This window comes from Aythya marila (genome assembly GCF_965140915.1).
Source record: "Aythya marila genome assembly, chromosome: 2".
NCBI lineage: Eukaryota > Metazoa > Chordata > Aves > Anseriformes > Anatidae > Aythya > Aythya marila.
In genome coordinates, this window is record NC_139043.1 from 91086635 (window position 1) to 91103928 (window position 17294).

Here is a 17294-nt window from a genome sequence, read left to right on the forward strand (position 1 = left end):
TGAATTTTTATCAAAACTTCCAGGTCAGTTTCCCATACGTCAGGGTTCTATGCTTCAAGGAAGCATTACAGTTAAGTAAAATCCACACACTTAAGGACATAATGGTCCTTACTAACAATAACAAACTAACTTACTAACAAACAATAGTTAGTCCAAGATATAAGCCACAGCAATTATGCTGCAAAACTCTGTTCTTCATTTTACATTCATGAAGCAGGAACAAGTAATGCCAGATAACTTAGCATAATGTAATAATAAGCAGAAAGGAAATACGCTTTACTTTAATCTGATCTCAAACACAAAAGGAAAAAATAAATAAAAAACATGGAAGTGCTTAAAGTCTCCGAGGCAGTCCCCAAGGAGAATCTGGTGCTGCATAATGACAGATCCCCAAGCAATTCATCCTACACCAGGGAATTTGTGTCAATAAATCCTTACGTAGAAATGGTGTTTAGAATCTTTTTTTGCCTGGCAACAGCAACTGATAGGTAAAGAGAACCTGGACAGTTACTTACCACAGTTGTGCTGCTTTCACAGGATTGTTTGCTTAAAAATCAAACAAACAAAAAAAATGTAAGGCATGTGAAACATCAGTCATTTTACAGCTATTGTCATTGCGATGTCACACTACAGCTTAAGGGAATACTCGTACAGACATTTGCATGAATTTGTAAGAACCCAGAACAGTTATGAAACCATCCACATGTACCACATAATTGACTCTCATGTAACAAATAAAACCATCTCACAAATTCAGTAAGTTTGTAAGGCCTTAAAATAGAGACATAATAACGCGGAAGGGAGGAGCTGGTAGCCTCTAGAAAGCATTCATGCTTGCTGTCCTTTCTCCCTGCCTTTGTACATGAGGAGGAAGTAAACATGCCCCCGTAATACCACAAGGACTTTTAATTGAACTGAGGTTCATATTCTAGGAACGCATAGGAATCCAAAGACATCCCAAGGGACTATCAGCTCACTCTGCTCCAAACAGCAACTATACCTCCAGCCTAAAGTAATTTAGAGAGGGATGTCTTGCAGTGCTCCTTCCTAGGTTTTTCTACAAAGAATAAAAATCTCATCTTAAGCTATGATGTAAAAATGACAGAGCCATAAAGAGAAATCAATTTCTTGTCATTGCATTCAAATTCAGCATGCTTCAAGTCCCAGTGAAAGGTGGTTAAGTTCAGGGTCTGGAATCATAGAATTGTACAATAATCAAGTTGGAAGGGATCCACAAGGATCGAGTCCAACTCCTGGGTCCCCAAAGGACGGCCCCCACCCCCAGAAAAAACAAACAGATCATGTAGAGTCAGCAAAACACAGTGAAACTCAAAAACCCTAAAACCGTCTGGCTAGATAAGCAAGTCAGTGAGACTTTTGGACACCACTCCACCCTTGATGACAAGTACACTTTTCCAAAGAGCACGTTAGCATGTTACACGCTTTCTCTCATTTGAGTTTGATGCAACCTTTCCTCTCTCCTCTACTGAGCAACAAAAGGAACCACAGATACCTCATTCTCCAAAGATGGGGGAATAGAAGAATTAAGCATAGTCAGAGATTAAAACCAGTAGATATGAATGACAGACTCTGACCGGGGAGGAAAAAACATGTCAGTTCTGATTTTTAAGTGGTCTGACATTGTGTTTTTCTGTTTATATTTTGATGCAGATTTTATGGCTGTAATATGACATTTGTATCATGAATTAACACCTGCAATTTCAGCAAACACATCTACACTTGCCTTTAAACGTTGAATGCCTTCGAGAAGGGTATCGCTTGCTGGGCCGTCTTTCAAACGTGCTAGTTCTGCGTAACCTTGTCCCATGTGTGGCTTGATACTCCGTCCGCCCACTTAAAATACAAAAATAAAGTTAACTGCTGCCTTTTGCTGGATGCCGTACCTGCTCCTCTGTAAAACAAGTATCTTGTTGTTACTTTGCTAAATACCTGAATCTGAAGCGTGATCCCAGCCTTATGAAGTCAGATCTACTAGATTTACTATTTGCTGGGGCTCGTAGTCTGAAGAAAGCATGGTGCTCCACTGCACACTTCCACAAATGTTTGCACGTTTTGGCACTGTCTAACCGGAAAACAAATGTGTGCTCTTGCTCTCTGCCCTAAATGCAGAAACAAAAGCTTTGGAAGTTGGCATGCATGATATTAGTTACTGCTTGTGGTAAGAGAAATGCAGCCTGGTCCAACAGTGTGCTGAGCCTCCCTTGTGTTCTTATCAGTCCAAGCACTCTCTGCACGTTGTTGGATCAGGCCAAAGAAAGTGAAGAAATTTACCTGTTCATCATCTTCTACAACCACAAGTGTTAGTTTGCTCTTTTTAAAGTCCATTTTTGTGATTTTAGGCCTAAACACACAGGAAACAAACAGAAAATTAATGGAAAAAATATAATTTTGTAATCTATGACAATCCCCCAAACTCTGTGAGGGATTTGCAATCCTGAAACACCTCAGAATAAAACAATGCTTTTGTTATGAAGCCCTGGAAATGCAACTATATTTTAACAAGTATTTCACATTATTTGCTAGTTGTACTTCTAACCAGGCCAATTTAACTTCTGATCTATTTTCAACTTGTAGATTCAATCTTCATTACAAAATATAGTCAAGACCTCTTTATGTAAAGAAGAATTACAACATTTTAACAGAGAGGAATATAAAACAAAAGCAGATTACCAAAAGAACAGGCCTATTTTATTTGCTCCTTCAAAGATCAATATGCCTGTTGGCGTCAGTCCAAGAGCATATTCACAACCATCTCTTCCCTACAAGCAAGCACAGAATCAATAATCAATATGCAGTTAGTAGTGTAAATCTTCTATATAGTGTATCAAAATTCAGAGGTTTTAAACTTTATAATTAAGTTTGCATTTTTTAATGTTACAGAGCAGAAGAATACACAACTGTGTCAGGCGTAAACCAGAGAGCTTTGGCAGCAGACAGCTGCAGGGCACCCTTTGTGAGAGGAGGCCTTGTGCTGCCTCAGACAGCTTTGATACCCAAGGAGCTCTTAAACAGCTCCCACATGTTTAAGAGCAAGCTGTAGCTGCCAGGGGAAGTTGGCATAAAAGGGAAAATTTGAGGAACATGGGAAAAGACATGTCGAAAGGGACATGACTGGAGATGCACTCCTGGGAAGAGCCTGTCCACACAGGAGGGCCTATGGTACATCTGAGGGCCCACGGCCACTTCATACCTTGGCAGGGACACTGCTGAGAAACTATGGCCTATAAGTGATCCACACCAGGGCAGGTCTAACCCTGAGGAGCTGTGGCCCACAGGCACCTCACGCTGGAGAAGGGATAGCCCCCAGGGACTGCAGCCCACAGAGAACCCCCCGGGGTAGGGATGGCCTTGAGGGAACATAAGCCTGTGGGCAACCCACGCAGCAGTAACAAGCACAGCTCAGCAAAGAGAAGTGAGAAAGAAATAATAAGCAGCACAAATAAACTGTTATGCAGATGACCCCCAACCTTATGGCTTGCCTTGGGAGGGACTGAGTGTAACCTGCAGGAAAAAGGGGGAGTTGATGCTAGGAAGAAGGGAGAGTAGTGCTGGACTGAAGGCGAGTCTAGGGAATGAGTAGGGAACGTGTTTGAGCTTCTATATTTGGTTTATTAGCTTATTTTTTTCCCCCTGGTACCCAAATCAGTAATTAAAATCTTATGTTAATTGACAGTATATTAAATTAAGTGACATTGCCTGAATTCAGACAATTTTGCCTGGATTGCCAACGGCATCTCCATTCAATTTTCTGGCCCCATCTTAGTAAAATAAAATACAAGATGTGTCTTACCTTAACTACATGCATATCTACACCATACATTTCTAGCCATTTTGCTTTATTCAAGTAGCATAATTCAGCCTGCGCTGGGCTCTTTCCCCTAAGAATATAAAAATTAGTTTAAAATACGAAGTTTTTGTCTGTTTTAGAGATTTTAAAATTTGTTTCCCTGCTCCTTTTCTTCAAGCCTTCAATCTTAATGACACTAAAGGAATTTCAAGGATATCTTATGCTTTTACCTTCTTCTCTCCAAGTGAAAATAGATCAGAGAGACAAAAACTTAAAAAGGTCTAAAACTGCCAATAAGGATGAGAGCTCAGGTAAGACAGGATCACTGAAATGTACCATATTTACTAAAGCACAGAAAAAGTTTTTGCTACTATCCTGAACACAGAACTGTGTGTGTGCATGAAAGAGAAAGGATTGTTTCCAACAGTAAAAAAGAAAAAAAAAAAAAAAGACTGCTTGAACTGTTACAAAATGACCTAATGAAAAGACAAACAAAAACCCTCAACCCCACCAACCTTCCCTGAACTAAAAACTAATTATTTCTGGGGAGGAGGTTTCTGTCTAGTATACTTCTCAACTCACGTAACTGCTGTTTTATGTTTGCTAAGGGGACACTTGTAGACTTTGTAGACTTTGGAAGAAAATAAAACATTCTGTTGCTAGACACCACTCCCACACAGGTACCCTACCTGCACTCTTTCCATTTCTGGAAAATGTCAAATTCCATTGCTTCAGTCTGGTTTGGTGCAAACCTGAATTCAGACACTAGTTCTGGTGTGTGCTCTGGGTGTTCACACTCTCCCAGCTCAGCTGTAATGAATCAGTTGGAAAGTTAAAAAAAAAAAAAAAAAAAAAGAAAAAAACAGGATGATCAGAAACACTAAATTTAATAATTGCCACAAAGATAGTTATAGTTCATCTGTTTAAGTATGTTGTAGAAGAACACACTTTTGCACATATTTTATATTAAAAACAATCATAAAACCCACCACAAACTCAAAACACTTCTTACAGCAAAATGAAATAAACTTATTTACAAGAGCAGTTTAAGCTCTTGGTAAGCAATTCTAACATTTAAGAACTGCAGCCACTTCTCTGGATTTTTACGTATTTAAAGGAAATAAAGTTTCTATTAAAAGAAAAAAAATCAATGCACTACTGTTTCAGAAAAGGTTACTTTGAAATTTCCTCTGGCTGCAATGACATCATAATTCTCATTCCAAACATTCCCCATTCTGCTGCTTGCTTTGTTACATTAGGGTAGCCATCCAAACACAAAGACAATGCCCATTCTCAAGTAACTACTGGTAAGGTTTGTTTGTTTTAAACCACGATGGTGACGTAATATTCATATGAAGTAATTTTTAAGGAAAGCAATGCTGAAGTATCTCCATAATTGAGGTATCACTTTCTACTTACTTAGGTAGGGCCTGCTATAGTTTTTTTTTCTAGGAGCAGAACTCTTGCAAGCTCTGCTGAGCTCAGGAGGAGATGCAGGTGTTAAGCATCTCAGAGACTTGTACCCTTAGCTGTGTTGTGCCTGAGACATGCCTTGCTCCGGGAACTTCTCAGCCTCACAGACACTGCAATGCCACCGCTTCAGGTCTGAGACACAACCATCAGTGGCAAATACACTCTTCAGCAATACCACATCACCTGACATTTGCTGTGATTCCAAACCAGTGCTTTTTAAGTCTCTGCCTCTTTAGGAAAATATAGAGGGAAATGAAAGCCCTTGAAGAAAACATTTTCAGTGTTCCAGGGCAGTTTTACACAGCATTTGCAAAAACTTCTAACCAAGATTCATAAATCATTAATTCAGCCGCTTTTCTGGATTTTGAAATATTTAAAGGAAATAAAGTTTCTTAAGTTTCCAAAATACCTAGCAGGATACATTAAAACATATGAATTTACATGTAAAATGTGATCCCTTAATCAAAAACGTACTAGGTGTTTGAGTACTCGAGCTATGCTCAAACATTTAGCCCTGGCTTCGACATTTAGCATTCCTGAGGATATTAAACAGAGTTCACTGATCTTCATTTGTAACACATTTTTTTCCCCTTTCCTTTTCACCAGTATCCTTCCACGGTTAGTTCCAGTATTCTTATCTATACATCTTCATCAGATATCTCAGCTTTGCTGCTGCGTTATCTAAGTTGGAAGCCTATTTAACACAGATGGTGCTAAGAATTACTGGCAGTCCAATCTCCAGTATGTAAGAGGGGAGCTACAAACACATCAGTAAGGACTTCAAAGGAAAAAAGAGGAAAAAAAAAAAGAGAGTAAGAAACCAAGTCTGATGTGTTGACAACCATCTAGGAAAAACATGGGCGATTCCTCTACCATTTAACTGAGAGAAAGCTGAGAATGAAAGCTGATTATGCCATAAGGAGGACATGTAAAGATGAGAACCACTGTTCAAAAGTATCATGAGCACGTAGGACAAAATATGCCAGGAGGTGCTAAGGCAGAAGCAAGGAAGCAAAGGCGTTACTATTTCATTTAACAAGGAAAAAAAAACCAGCCTTGTTTCTCAATAGCCACACTTACTATTTACTCATTTTCTGGCAAATGAATTGTCATCCTTCTGATCTGTAGAGCTCTAAGAAATGGTCTTGAGAACAACAGCTAGTAAGAAAGAGCCTGCGTGGCTAGGCAGCAGCTGTGTGGAAAGGGACTTTGGGGTCCTGGTGGACACTAAACTCAGTATGGGTGAACAGTGTGCTGCCCCTGCCAGGAAAGCCACCGAGACCCTGGGTTGCACCAGTACGGGCATCACCAGCAGAGACAGTGAAGTCCCACTCTTAATTATCCCACTCTGCACTTGTCAGGCCACGCTTGGAGCAGTGTGTTCAGTTTTGGTCCCCGCTATCCCAAAGAGGTGTGGGCAGGCTGAAAAAGGCCCAAACTGGGACGATCAGAGGACTGGAAAGCCTGCCATATGAGGATAGACTCAGGGAACCGTGTTTGTTCAGCCAGGAGAAAAGAAGGCTTAGAGAAGAGACCATCACTATGTTCCAGCACCTGAAGAGTAGCAAATGAAGATGACAGACTCCCTTTTTACCAGGAGACAGGTGGAAAAGACAAGAGGCAAGACGAATTGTACCAGGGGGCATCCTGACTGCATCCTGACTTACAAGAGTAAAAATATTTTACAGTGAGAACAATGAATCTTTGGCATAACCTCCCCAAAGATGTGGTGGATTCTCCAACATCTGGCTCAGGAGCCCTAATATTTTTCAAAACATGGGGACAGCAGAGGATCCATCACTTTCTTTGGGGTTTTATGACAGAACATCATACTTTGGCGTGCCCCATCCTCTTTTCCTCTCTTTATTGGGGATGTGGCGGTTACATAGCATATCACAGAATCACAGAATCACAGAATTTTCTAGGTTGGAAGAGACCTCAAGGTCATCGAGTCCAACCTCCAACCTAACGCTAACAGCCCTCCACTAAACCATATCCCTAAGCTCTACATCTAAACGTCTTTTGAAGACTTCCAAGGATGGTGACTCCACCACTTCCCTGGGCAGCCTGTTCCAATGCCTCACAACCCTTTCAGTGAAGAAGTTCTTCCTAACATCTAGCCTAAAACTCCCCTGGCTCAACTTAAACCCATTCCGCCTCGTCCTGTCACCAGGCACGTGGGAGAACAGGCCAACCCCCACCTCGCTACAGCCTCCCTTGAGGTACCTAAAAAGAGCGATAAGGTCGCCCCTGAGCCTCCTCTTCTCCAGGCTGAACAAGCCCAGCTCCCTCAGCCGCTCCTCGTAGGACTGGCATGTTTATATTCACTATCCATGTTCTTAAGTAAATAACTGGATGAACTGGAGACAACTTTCAAAAAGAAGTTTCTAGAAGTTTCTGAAAAGTGCAAAAACATGTTCATAGTAAATACACTGTCGATTCGTTTATACAGAGGGAAAAAAGTTTACAGTGTTTATATGAAGAGATCTGATGATGGTCTTTCAATTCTAAATTGAAAGCTGGAAAGCTGAGAAAAAAGTTTTTCCTTTTGAGTTTAATTACTACTTTCAAAAGCATACCTGATTAAATACAAAACCCGTACAAGACTAATGAGGTAGTTAAAAACTTATTCTACCAGTGATAACTCAAGTATTTTTTGTTTATAACCGTTATGTGGCTAACCCCTAATTAAAGCATGTGATTATGCATCTGCTTTCCAAGTTATGCCATACTGCAAATCAGTGTCGTTTTCCAGAGAATTCCTTCACAGGGCTGGCAACAAAGCAATGATTTATGTTTGAAAGAGGATTCATGCAAAATGCCAGCCTGCGAAACTGTTGTTTGAAACAAAGGAAGAATTAACATAGCATAACAATCTCCTTGATAAAGAAAACAAAATGAAACTGAAAGATGTCCTATAAATAGAAGAGGGCTCTTTTTCAGAGGTTTTAGAGTACCTATTCCTAAATAGCCTTTTAGCTTCTTCCTTACCTTGAGGACAGCCAAACTAAGCAGAAAGATTGGATTGTTCAGGGTAAAGGTAACCTACTGGGGAGGGAATAAGCGCTTGACATTTCTTTAGACTCTTCTGCTGAATTAAAAGATTCCAGCATCAATAAAAATGCAATAAATGTTACAGAAAAATGCTAATTATAGCATAAGCCAGCAGAGATAATAAATCGGTTGTAGTAGGTAAAAGAATTTTGGAAAAAATTATTGCAATGATGTCAAAATAGTAGAAAACAAAAATAGATTGCACAAAAATATAAAAATACCATCACAACTCCGGTATGTTCCCACATACAGTGTCCAGAAGTCGTAGGTTTTATACCTAATTGGAGACATTATAAATACCTATACTCCACAAATGGATGATGGATGGCTATTGTATTACATTTACTTAGTAATCACAGGTGTTAATTACTATCCAAAATGTTGAGGCGTCAACCTATCATTCTTTGCTTGGTTGTCCTTGCTTAGACCAGGGGTGAGGATACTGTTGTTTTCATCTGTGAAAATGGAAGCAATGAATCAAATACAGGCTCCAGATTTTCTCCACCTCAAAACCACAAATGGCGTTTGCCTGCAGCAGTTCTTTGCACACCTAGCTGTCAGAGCTGTCCCAGGCAGGTGCAAATGGAAAGCCAGACATAACCTTCTGCCTCAAGATTTATACCTGTTGCTGTTTGGAAATGAATTCCCAGTTTTAACTGTCAAGTCCATCTAGAATCAGAGTCATTGTCATTGCTCTGTTGAACTAAGAGACTCTGCCTCTTAGTAGCATGACTCCATGTGTCATTGCCAGCCACCAGCAGAACAAGAACAGTATTTCTCACTTCAGTTCATTTTGCTGCTGATAAGTGTAGAATGATCCAGATCATGACACTTTCTTTTAGAAAAAATGAACTTGAAGCTTCATTACACAAGTTTTCTCCCTACCTGCAAAACAAACTGCCTCAAATGAACCTTAGTTCTCATCCTTCCATGTACTTCTCTCCTCCCCAGTACCTGCCTTTCGCTCCCTTGTGCTACAACCATCTCCTGTTCCACATACTGCTTAGGATCTCTCCCAAGCATGGGCCAGACAAAAGGAAGCCCATATTGAAGGCTACACCTGCAGGGGCTGGCGTACCATAAAGCGTGTACTCCTGGGCCAGCTTCAGGCTCAGCAAATAACACTGCACACACACTGTGGCTTCTCCTTCAGTAGGGAGCTATTTGTGGTTTCCCTTCTGTGCTCAGCCCCTGGTTTCCATGAAACCTTTGTTCTCTCATGCTTTTGAGGCTCTTTTCCCTTGTCAAATGTGTATGGCATATGTTGTATGGCATATATTGTTCAGGAGTTATGAGTGGAGGGAAGACACAAAAGCCATCTCCCTGAAATTCTTCTCCTCACATAAAGAAATGGCATCAATGTATTATCAATGAGAAAACAGTAGTAACCAAGTGTGAGAAGAAACCAGTAGGTGAACATTTTAAATACATTAAGGCAAATCACTTTCAAAAGGCTGCATACCTTGAAGACACAGAGCTGCTAGTTCAACAGCAGTTTCATACGGGCATTTCAGTCTTTAAAAAAGAAAAGAAAAAACAAGCTATAAAAACAATGTTGTTTTTTTTTTTCCTAAGTGATTTCTTGCCAAACAGCTAAAAAGCAGTCTGACAGATGAAAGGGACACACAAACTTCCACAAGATCTCTTAAACCACAGGCTATTAATGATATAAAACATCTAAAATTAATTTTTACTTGCATATGATTATTTTCTCATTTGGTAAAGTCTCAGTAGTGCCGAACACATGATACAGTCTACTATAAAACAAGCTTGACTAATAGAGACAACCATGTTGGTTTTCATTATTTTTAATTAAAAACAATAAAGATCAGATATGAATTTATTGGCCAGGGTGAGACTATAAACATACAAAATATTTTCTGAAGCATTCACTTGTACAAAGAGTGATGCACTTCATCATCTTTTCCTCTTCCAGTTTACTTGTCAGACTGAAAAATACGGCAAGCTTATGCTACATTTTAAAGTCATAAAAATCAGGACAGTCTTTGCCCTATTTATATATTTCTATCACCTGCTCAATCCACAGAAGGTGTTTACCCATTTTAGTTTTCAGTTATATTTACATAAAGTCATACGTTTCTGTATCCTAAAGGGAAGAAATGCTTATAGAACTGTACACCACATTTATAATCTGTGCATGAATCCCGTAAAGAATGGAAAAGATCACACAAAGTAAATTTTTATGTCATTAAGAGATTAACTATTATAAGTACTTTAAATTAGAGCTGCAAGAGCGAAGAGGTACTTACTTCCCTGAAAGAATGTCTTGTCGGAGCTGTAATACAAACAGGTACCTGACAAATAAAAATTGAAAAAGTCAGAACTATATAACAGTGTCACCCTTCTAGCCCCAAAAGCTGGAAAAATACCCCAACTCATTGAGTAGTCACAACATTTTCATTACTTTCCTCTTAAACAAAAGGGCCTTTGGGATCATTCAGACATACCTTGCCACCTTCAAAGTTCCTTAAACTTTTGCTACACTTGAAGAAGGGACTCTTATTCACCTACTGCTTGTGCCCAGTATATCGTCCACTTCCAGGTCACAAACACTGTGCTCCACTCCAAGCACACAAAGGAGCAACCTAAAAGTTACTGACAATCCAATGTTTTCCTGAACTGGTTCAGGCAAGAAGTAAACTATGGCATTTAGACACAAAACACAGATAAAGGCATGAAGACTTCTGGGGTTACCTCCTCAAACATAAATACAGAACATGGAAGAAATCAAAGCTGGGCTAAAGGAAAAGTTGAGACCAAATGTTCACTTTAAATGACAGAAGAGCTCTGAATAACAGAAACCTGAATTCCAAGGAGCCCACACATTTATTTTGAAGGCCAAGTAGGTATTTACAGCCTGCAAACTGTAGTATTTTAAGCTCCTGTTAATCTCCAGCTCTAGGCATGCTTCATGTTTCACAGCCACTCAGAGCTGAGGTCTGAGGCATGCAGAAGTGCCCGAGGCCACACGAGAGCTCTGTACAGGACAGGACGGCACAAGCAGGCTCTGCACTGCTCTGCATACTGAGGGTGAGGCTTGCAATGATGAGCACAGCAAGACAAGAAGGCATGAAGCACTGCTGTCAACCAGGTAAAGGAGAACCTCTCCTATCTTTACACAGGATGCTAGAAAGACAAAGCGCTTTGCATCACTAAGGACGTGCTGTGAATGCGGTGAAGAATGAATGGTTGGAAACAGACAGGAGAACAGAACTGAAAAGGAAGATTAAAAAGATTTCTTGTGATACACTAAAGCAGAATGAGATTTATCCACATTAGCTCTGTGTCACATTTCTGATTCATGTACTTGGCTAATACCTGACTTGCCAAACCTGGGTATTTGCACGCGTAGATTAACGACAAACAAGTATATTTCCTGTTCCTATTGTTTCTCCCTGATGATCTGCTGTCCCATGAATTCATCTGATTTTGCAAGAAAAATCCGAGCAGTGTTTCTCATCAGCGCCAGCTCAGTGTGCAGCACTGCAGCTCTGCTCTGGTTGCGATGGCTTCTGCTCCTTTTCTGTATGCAGACGGACAAGCATCTGCACCTCACCTGTTGGTATTCCAGGGCAGCATACCTTAAAAATCCTCCACGGCGCGCATGTACAGACACATTCCTCTGTTGTTTTTCTATCTTAACTAACTTAACCAGGTCCCATAAAAGCGACAGCAGATAACATCCAAAACGTGCTGGATTTCAGTTGTTTTTAAATCAAGAAAGGACAGAGTGGGGCAAAGGGTTTCACCACTTCCACATTACTGTGATAATTATGAGAGTGCAATGTTTACAGCTGCAATAGGAACTGGATATCCTACTAAAAACATCTGTGCAGGGAACCCCTTAACAACTACCCCCAGTTTCATGGTTACTGTTGTTAATGATCATTTTTCTTCCTCCTCTTCCTCCCATTCCACTTCCACTTGGAAAAATTCTGACTATATAGTTGTTAATCTTTACTTTTTACTCAACATGATACGTGTGATACATGGAAAATATGACCCTGCCAGCATAAAGATTCTAAAAAAAAAAAAAGAAAAACAGCAGCATTCAAAATTACTTTCCCTCAATATAGAAGAAAAACTACAGCTATTTTTTCAGAGTAAAATCAATTTCTAACTCATTTTCATCTTTCATCCACAGTTTTGCAGTGGTATCTGTCAAACTTATAATTTAAAAATGTATATGTTCGTAGCACTGAAAATTTAGGTGATTAAAGTGCTTTTCCAATTAAAATAGTCTTCCAAAATGTTACCTTTCAGCAATAATTAGATCACAAAGAATCAGATGTTAATACTTTCAGAGGAAATGTCTTACTCGATCATGCAGCTCAGAAATCCACCACTCACAGTAACTAGGATTGTAAGCTTCAGAGGATTATGCAAGAAATCTTGTGGTAGACAGTAATGGAATAATTTGACCACAGGGGAAATTTAATACTTGTCAGACATACCCCAATGTATGAAGACATATCAATTTTCAGAAAACACATATTATCCCTACTAATTTAACTGCATTTTCTCATTAGAGAAGCCCAAAAGTCATCTTGGGTTTTGAACTAAGATCTTAACACTCAATCATGTAATTGGCAGGGAGTTCTGTAGGTTAATTATGTGTTGTATAGGAATATGCCCTTCCTTTGGATCACCACTGCTGCACTAAATTGATAATGGATACTAAGGCCTCCATAGCGGTCTCATAATAGGTGACAATTAGCTCTTTGATATTCTTGTCTTAGGCAGTGACAAAAATAATTGGTCAACAGAGCAGATAGGACAAGAGACAATAAACATAGGCCAGCAGACCCAAGTTTCCTGTAAACATCACAGGGACATGAACTAGAACAATCAACAATCCTTGAACATCCTAAGTTTGACTGGGAGCACTGTGATTATTACCAAGCAAACGAGAAGATATAGAAAGTGCCCCACTGTGAGAAACAGATCCAAAAACGATACAGGAACATTAAGGTAGATGATTGCCACACCAAGATGACAGAAGGATGGCACCTCCAGGTGCTCCTTTCCCAGTTTTCAGAATATCTTCCAGATCACACCTGGGTACTGTGAACCCAGCAAGGGGTAGTGCTTACAGCCCAGAAAACAGCCTACCAGATTTAAGCAAAAGATCCCTGGGTATTTTAAGATGTCTTTACGCAACGCAGCATTTATACCTTCTGCACCACGTGGGAATGTGAAAGAGATTCAATCAACCACCCAGGCAACTCAAGCAGTCTGTTCTTCCCATAATTCTGCTGCTTTTGCACCATTATTAAACCACCTCTGAGTCTCAGGGCAAGGCGTCATTGAACCATGCGTAGTTCCTACCTTGTAAACTCCTCATGAAGGTTGTTCGGTTCTGATGAATAGTACTTAATTCGAAAATGCAACGTGTACGGAGGTCCAACTGTATACGCAGAGATTTTAAATGGGAAAAAAAAAAGTTTAAACTAGTTGTGGTTCTGCTAAAGCACAGCAATAGTCACCACCCCACAACCAAAGAAACCCCAAATGAAGTACGCTTTCAAATTCTTCAAAGAAGCAAATATTTCATGTCATTAAATTTTAAGATGCATGCAAAAATACAATAGAGGACTACCATGCCTTATGATACTCTAATCGTTACATTATTCAAGCAACAGTACATTTGGGAAACCCATTTTTATTCAGAGACAAGTGCCCTGTAACATGCTATGAATGACAGCAAGTTCCAGGTACACAGCCAGTTGCTGAGGGGTGGGGAGATGGGAGGGAATGAGAGGGGAAAGAGCGATGCTTCTTGCTACTGGGCACAAACAACTAAAAAATAATCAAATACATCAGTTTTGTTACATTATCAACATACATCACTACTAACATGAGACTGACCAATGCATCCTTATCTGCCTCTGTCTCATCTTCTAGACTGACAGCCTGCAAGTATCTGAAGTGCTGGAAAAATGACTTTTTCACCTTTTTAATCTTTTCTGTAACACAACACCAACACAGTATGTATGTGCCTATTACCGATCTATTTTACTGAAAGACTTGCAGCCAAAACTCTAATTATTAGAGCTTTGACTTCGTCTCCAAGGACAGCTCCAAGAAGACAGGTTACAGTACTCCAGGCTGACAACTGGGCACCACTGGTAGGTTTGGATCAGCAAGGTAATGACTCTTATCTGCTCGCTGCCAGGGGGCAAACCAGAGCAGTGAGCAACATCCATCCTGAAAGGGGAACTCTTCTCAGAGCACCTGCTGAATTCATGGTAATGGAATGCATCCTGTTGTGAGGCAGAGCTTTACAACACTCATCACACTGCTTTACTCTTCAGGGCTCCTCACGTCAGGGCTCAGCCAATTTGTTTTCAGTGCAGGCACTTCACAAATTAAACTCAGACAAAATACTGCAACTAAACTGGTCAAAGGTGTTACAGAACTGTAGATTCTCTACATTTTAAGACAGATCAAGAAGAAGACAAAGCTATTTAAGAAAGTGCACCTGCAAAACACTGAGCCACTTATGGAAAAACAATCTGTGATGCGGTTAGAGAAGGCCACCCAACACGAAATTACCCATAACAGGTATCTTTATTACTTATTCTAGCAGAATGACACCCACATGCTGTGGGGTGAAAACAAAACATCTTAAAGGCCTTTGAAGAAGAGCTTTACTATTCACAAATAAATAAATAACAAGATATATATATGTGTGTGTGTGTGTGTATCTGTATCTATATAGATATCCTGATGCTTATTAGAAAGAAAGGCAAAGCATCACTGAAGCAATCAAGATCCACCTTTGTGAGGTCCTGTAATCTGGTCAACAACTCCCTTGCAGAACACTGCATTTTAATCTTACAGAAACAATATTATCAATTGGCCTACAGCTGTTGCCAAGTGGAGCATATTAACCAAACAGGTTAGTGCTGATCCTGCTCTGCACCCAAGCCTGCAACTAGATTATTAGAGCTCCAGGAACAACTTGTGCACCTTAGCAAATATCCACAGAAAACTCACTGGTGAAGCCAACCCCTCTGTTCAAAACTCCCTTTGATGAAAGACCAGATATTTCTGCTAGTTTTAACATAATGCACAAAAAAAGACGATCAGTGTTACAGAATAAAATATCTTCCATTTACTCGTTAAAAGAAAAAAAAATCACAAAGCCTGTTATGGATCAGAAACAGTGACAGAAACCAAGATCTGTGTCCAGGCAACCTGATTTCAAAGATCAGACTAAAATTACCTGGCAACCTACTCTATCTCAAACAAACAGGACATGTTTAATGAGGGTGCAGAAGACTGGTCTATTACTTGTAAGTGCTCTTGCATTTTGACATACAGACACAGCCAGCCAATTAGCCATTAAATTAAATCTATTTTCTAAGAAATATTCAGTCTGTTAAAGGCCATATTTACACAATCACATTCAAATACTCCAAGTTCAAACTCTTAAGGAAGTAACAAAATAAACAGACATAGACATGGCACTTACTTTTTATTTGCTTCTTAATGAATTTAGAATGGTCCAACCAATGCTAAAAAAAGAAAGAAAAAAGAAAAATCAGTGTTTAAAAGCAGTTCTATTCCAGGATTTTGCCATCACAAGAAACTAATTACAGTACAATTCAACAGTAATATTGCCATGTCTATTTGCTAAACTTCTGTGCATTTGCAGAAGTGTTTATTTGCACATTTACCAGCTGACAGGCATCTTTTTTCAAGATGGAAAGCCTGACTTTTATATATATCTGTACTGCCTGGGAAGTTTCACTCCTTTTGAGAGGAGAAAGCTCAAAGTCCAAAACCTTAAAACAGTGGCATGTAAGGAAAATACACTTTTGTGCCCAGGTTCATCAACTGCCCTGAGAATAACAGGCCCAACTCTTGGATTTCATTCTCCTTTCAGCTCCTTTATTTCATAGAAACACTCTAGATCCTGTATTGTCCTGCCTTCTATTGCTCAATAGCCATGGTTTTCAAGATAAGGATGAACCCCCACTAATAGCATTTAGGGAAAATTGGGTTATATTTGCCCCCGAAGCTGTTAAATAGGCACACCTATGATGACAAAAAAGTATGTCTCCCACCAAAATTCATACACTCTCTCATCAGTGTAAGTTGTACCTACAGAAGAATAGCCATAAATGCTCTCTAGTGTAAATGTAGTTTAAATCTTTGACTGTGCACCATCTCCTACTGTGAGGCTTGATTTGAAGAAACCCCATATAAATACTGCTACCACACAAGGTAATAAAACACCATCTGGACTTCCATGAAATAAACCTTCTTTTTATATATGCATATATTAATTTTAAAATAATAAAGTAGGTACCATTGAACAAAATCTTGGCAGAGAAAAACCTTCCTTTTTCCCTGTAAGAGCATTTGCATTTTCAGAAAAAAAGAGAAATAACTCCTAATTACTTCATTAACACAGACTTATTATGGCTAAATATCTGTGAAAAAAAAATGTTAGATAGAAATGCAGGAATTGATTATGTCCTAAACAAAGACAAAAATTATTTAACAGGATAAATGGGTATAGCTTGAAAGTTTGCCAGCTTGAGATCCCTAAGGTAAATAAATCTCCAAAAAAAAAAAAAAAAAAGAGGGAGAGAAACCATAAATATTCTGAAAGTGCTTTTATTTACACTAGACTTGCTAGACCTCCTTAGGTGAGGCTGCCAATTAATTGATCCTTACAATCTGAGAAATCACTACCAGAGTGGAAATAAACATTACAGCAGCTCATAAAAGTATATTCCTTAGAGTTGCAAGCAATTTATTTTGTTACTACTTTGCTCTCTTATTAAGAATTATACAAGGAACTACATCAGTTTACAGAAGCTTTACTAAATGGCAAATTTCTGATAAGGAAAAATAATCAAAAAAGAAAAAAAAAAAAAATCAGCAGAAATGATACAAGTCTGTTACTTTCACACTTCCAGGGCAA

The 17294-nt window shown here is 39.3% G+C and overlaps 1 protein-coding gene across 7 annotated transcripts in view; it reads right to left on the minus strand.

Moving 5' to 3' along the window:
• The window catches only part of EPB41L4B (erythrocyte membrane protein band 4.1 like 4B), a 169365-nt gene that overhangs the window by 88129 nt on the left and 63942 nt on the right, over positions 1-17294 (minus strand). For all 7 annotated transcript variants that reach the window (XR_014316967.1, XM_082754028.1, XM_082754027.1 and 4 more), the window contains exons 3-13: positions 15834-15876; positions 13685-13763; positions 10606-10650; positions 9798-9850; positions 4498-4618; positions 3812-3899; positions 2692-2780; positions 2293-2362; positions 1951-2120; positions 1745-1854; positions 516-546 (exon numbers count right to left, since the gene is read on the minus strand). Coding sequence is in view for 6 of the 7 variants with exons in the window: in XM_082754028.1 (XP_082610154.1) it covers positions 516-546; positions 1745-1854; positions 1951-2120; positions 2293-2362; positions 2692-2780; positions 3812-3899; positions 4498-4618; positions 9798-9850; positions 10606-10650; positions 13685-13763; positions 15834-15876 (899 nt within the window). In the remaining variant the exon portion in view is untranslated. The remainder of the gene's footprint in view (positions 1-515; positions 547-1744; positions 1855-1950; positions 2121-2292; positions 2363-2691; positions 2781-3811; positions 3900-4497; positions 4619-9797; positions 9851-10605; positions 10651-13684; positions 13764-15833; positions 15877-17294) is intronic.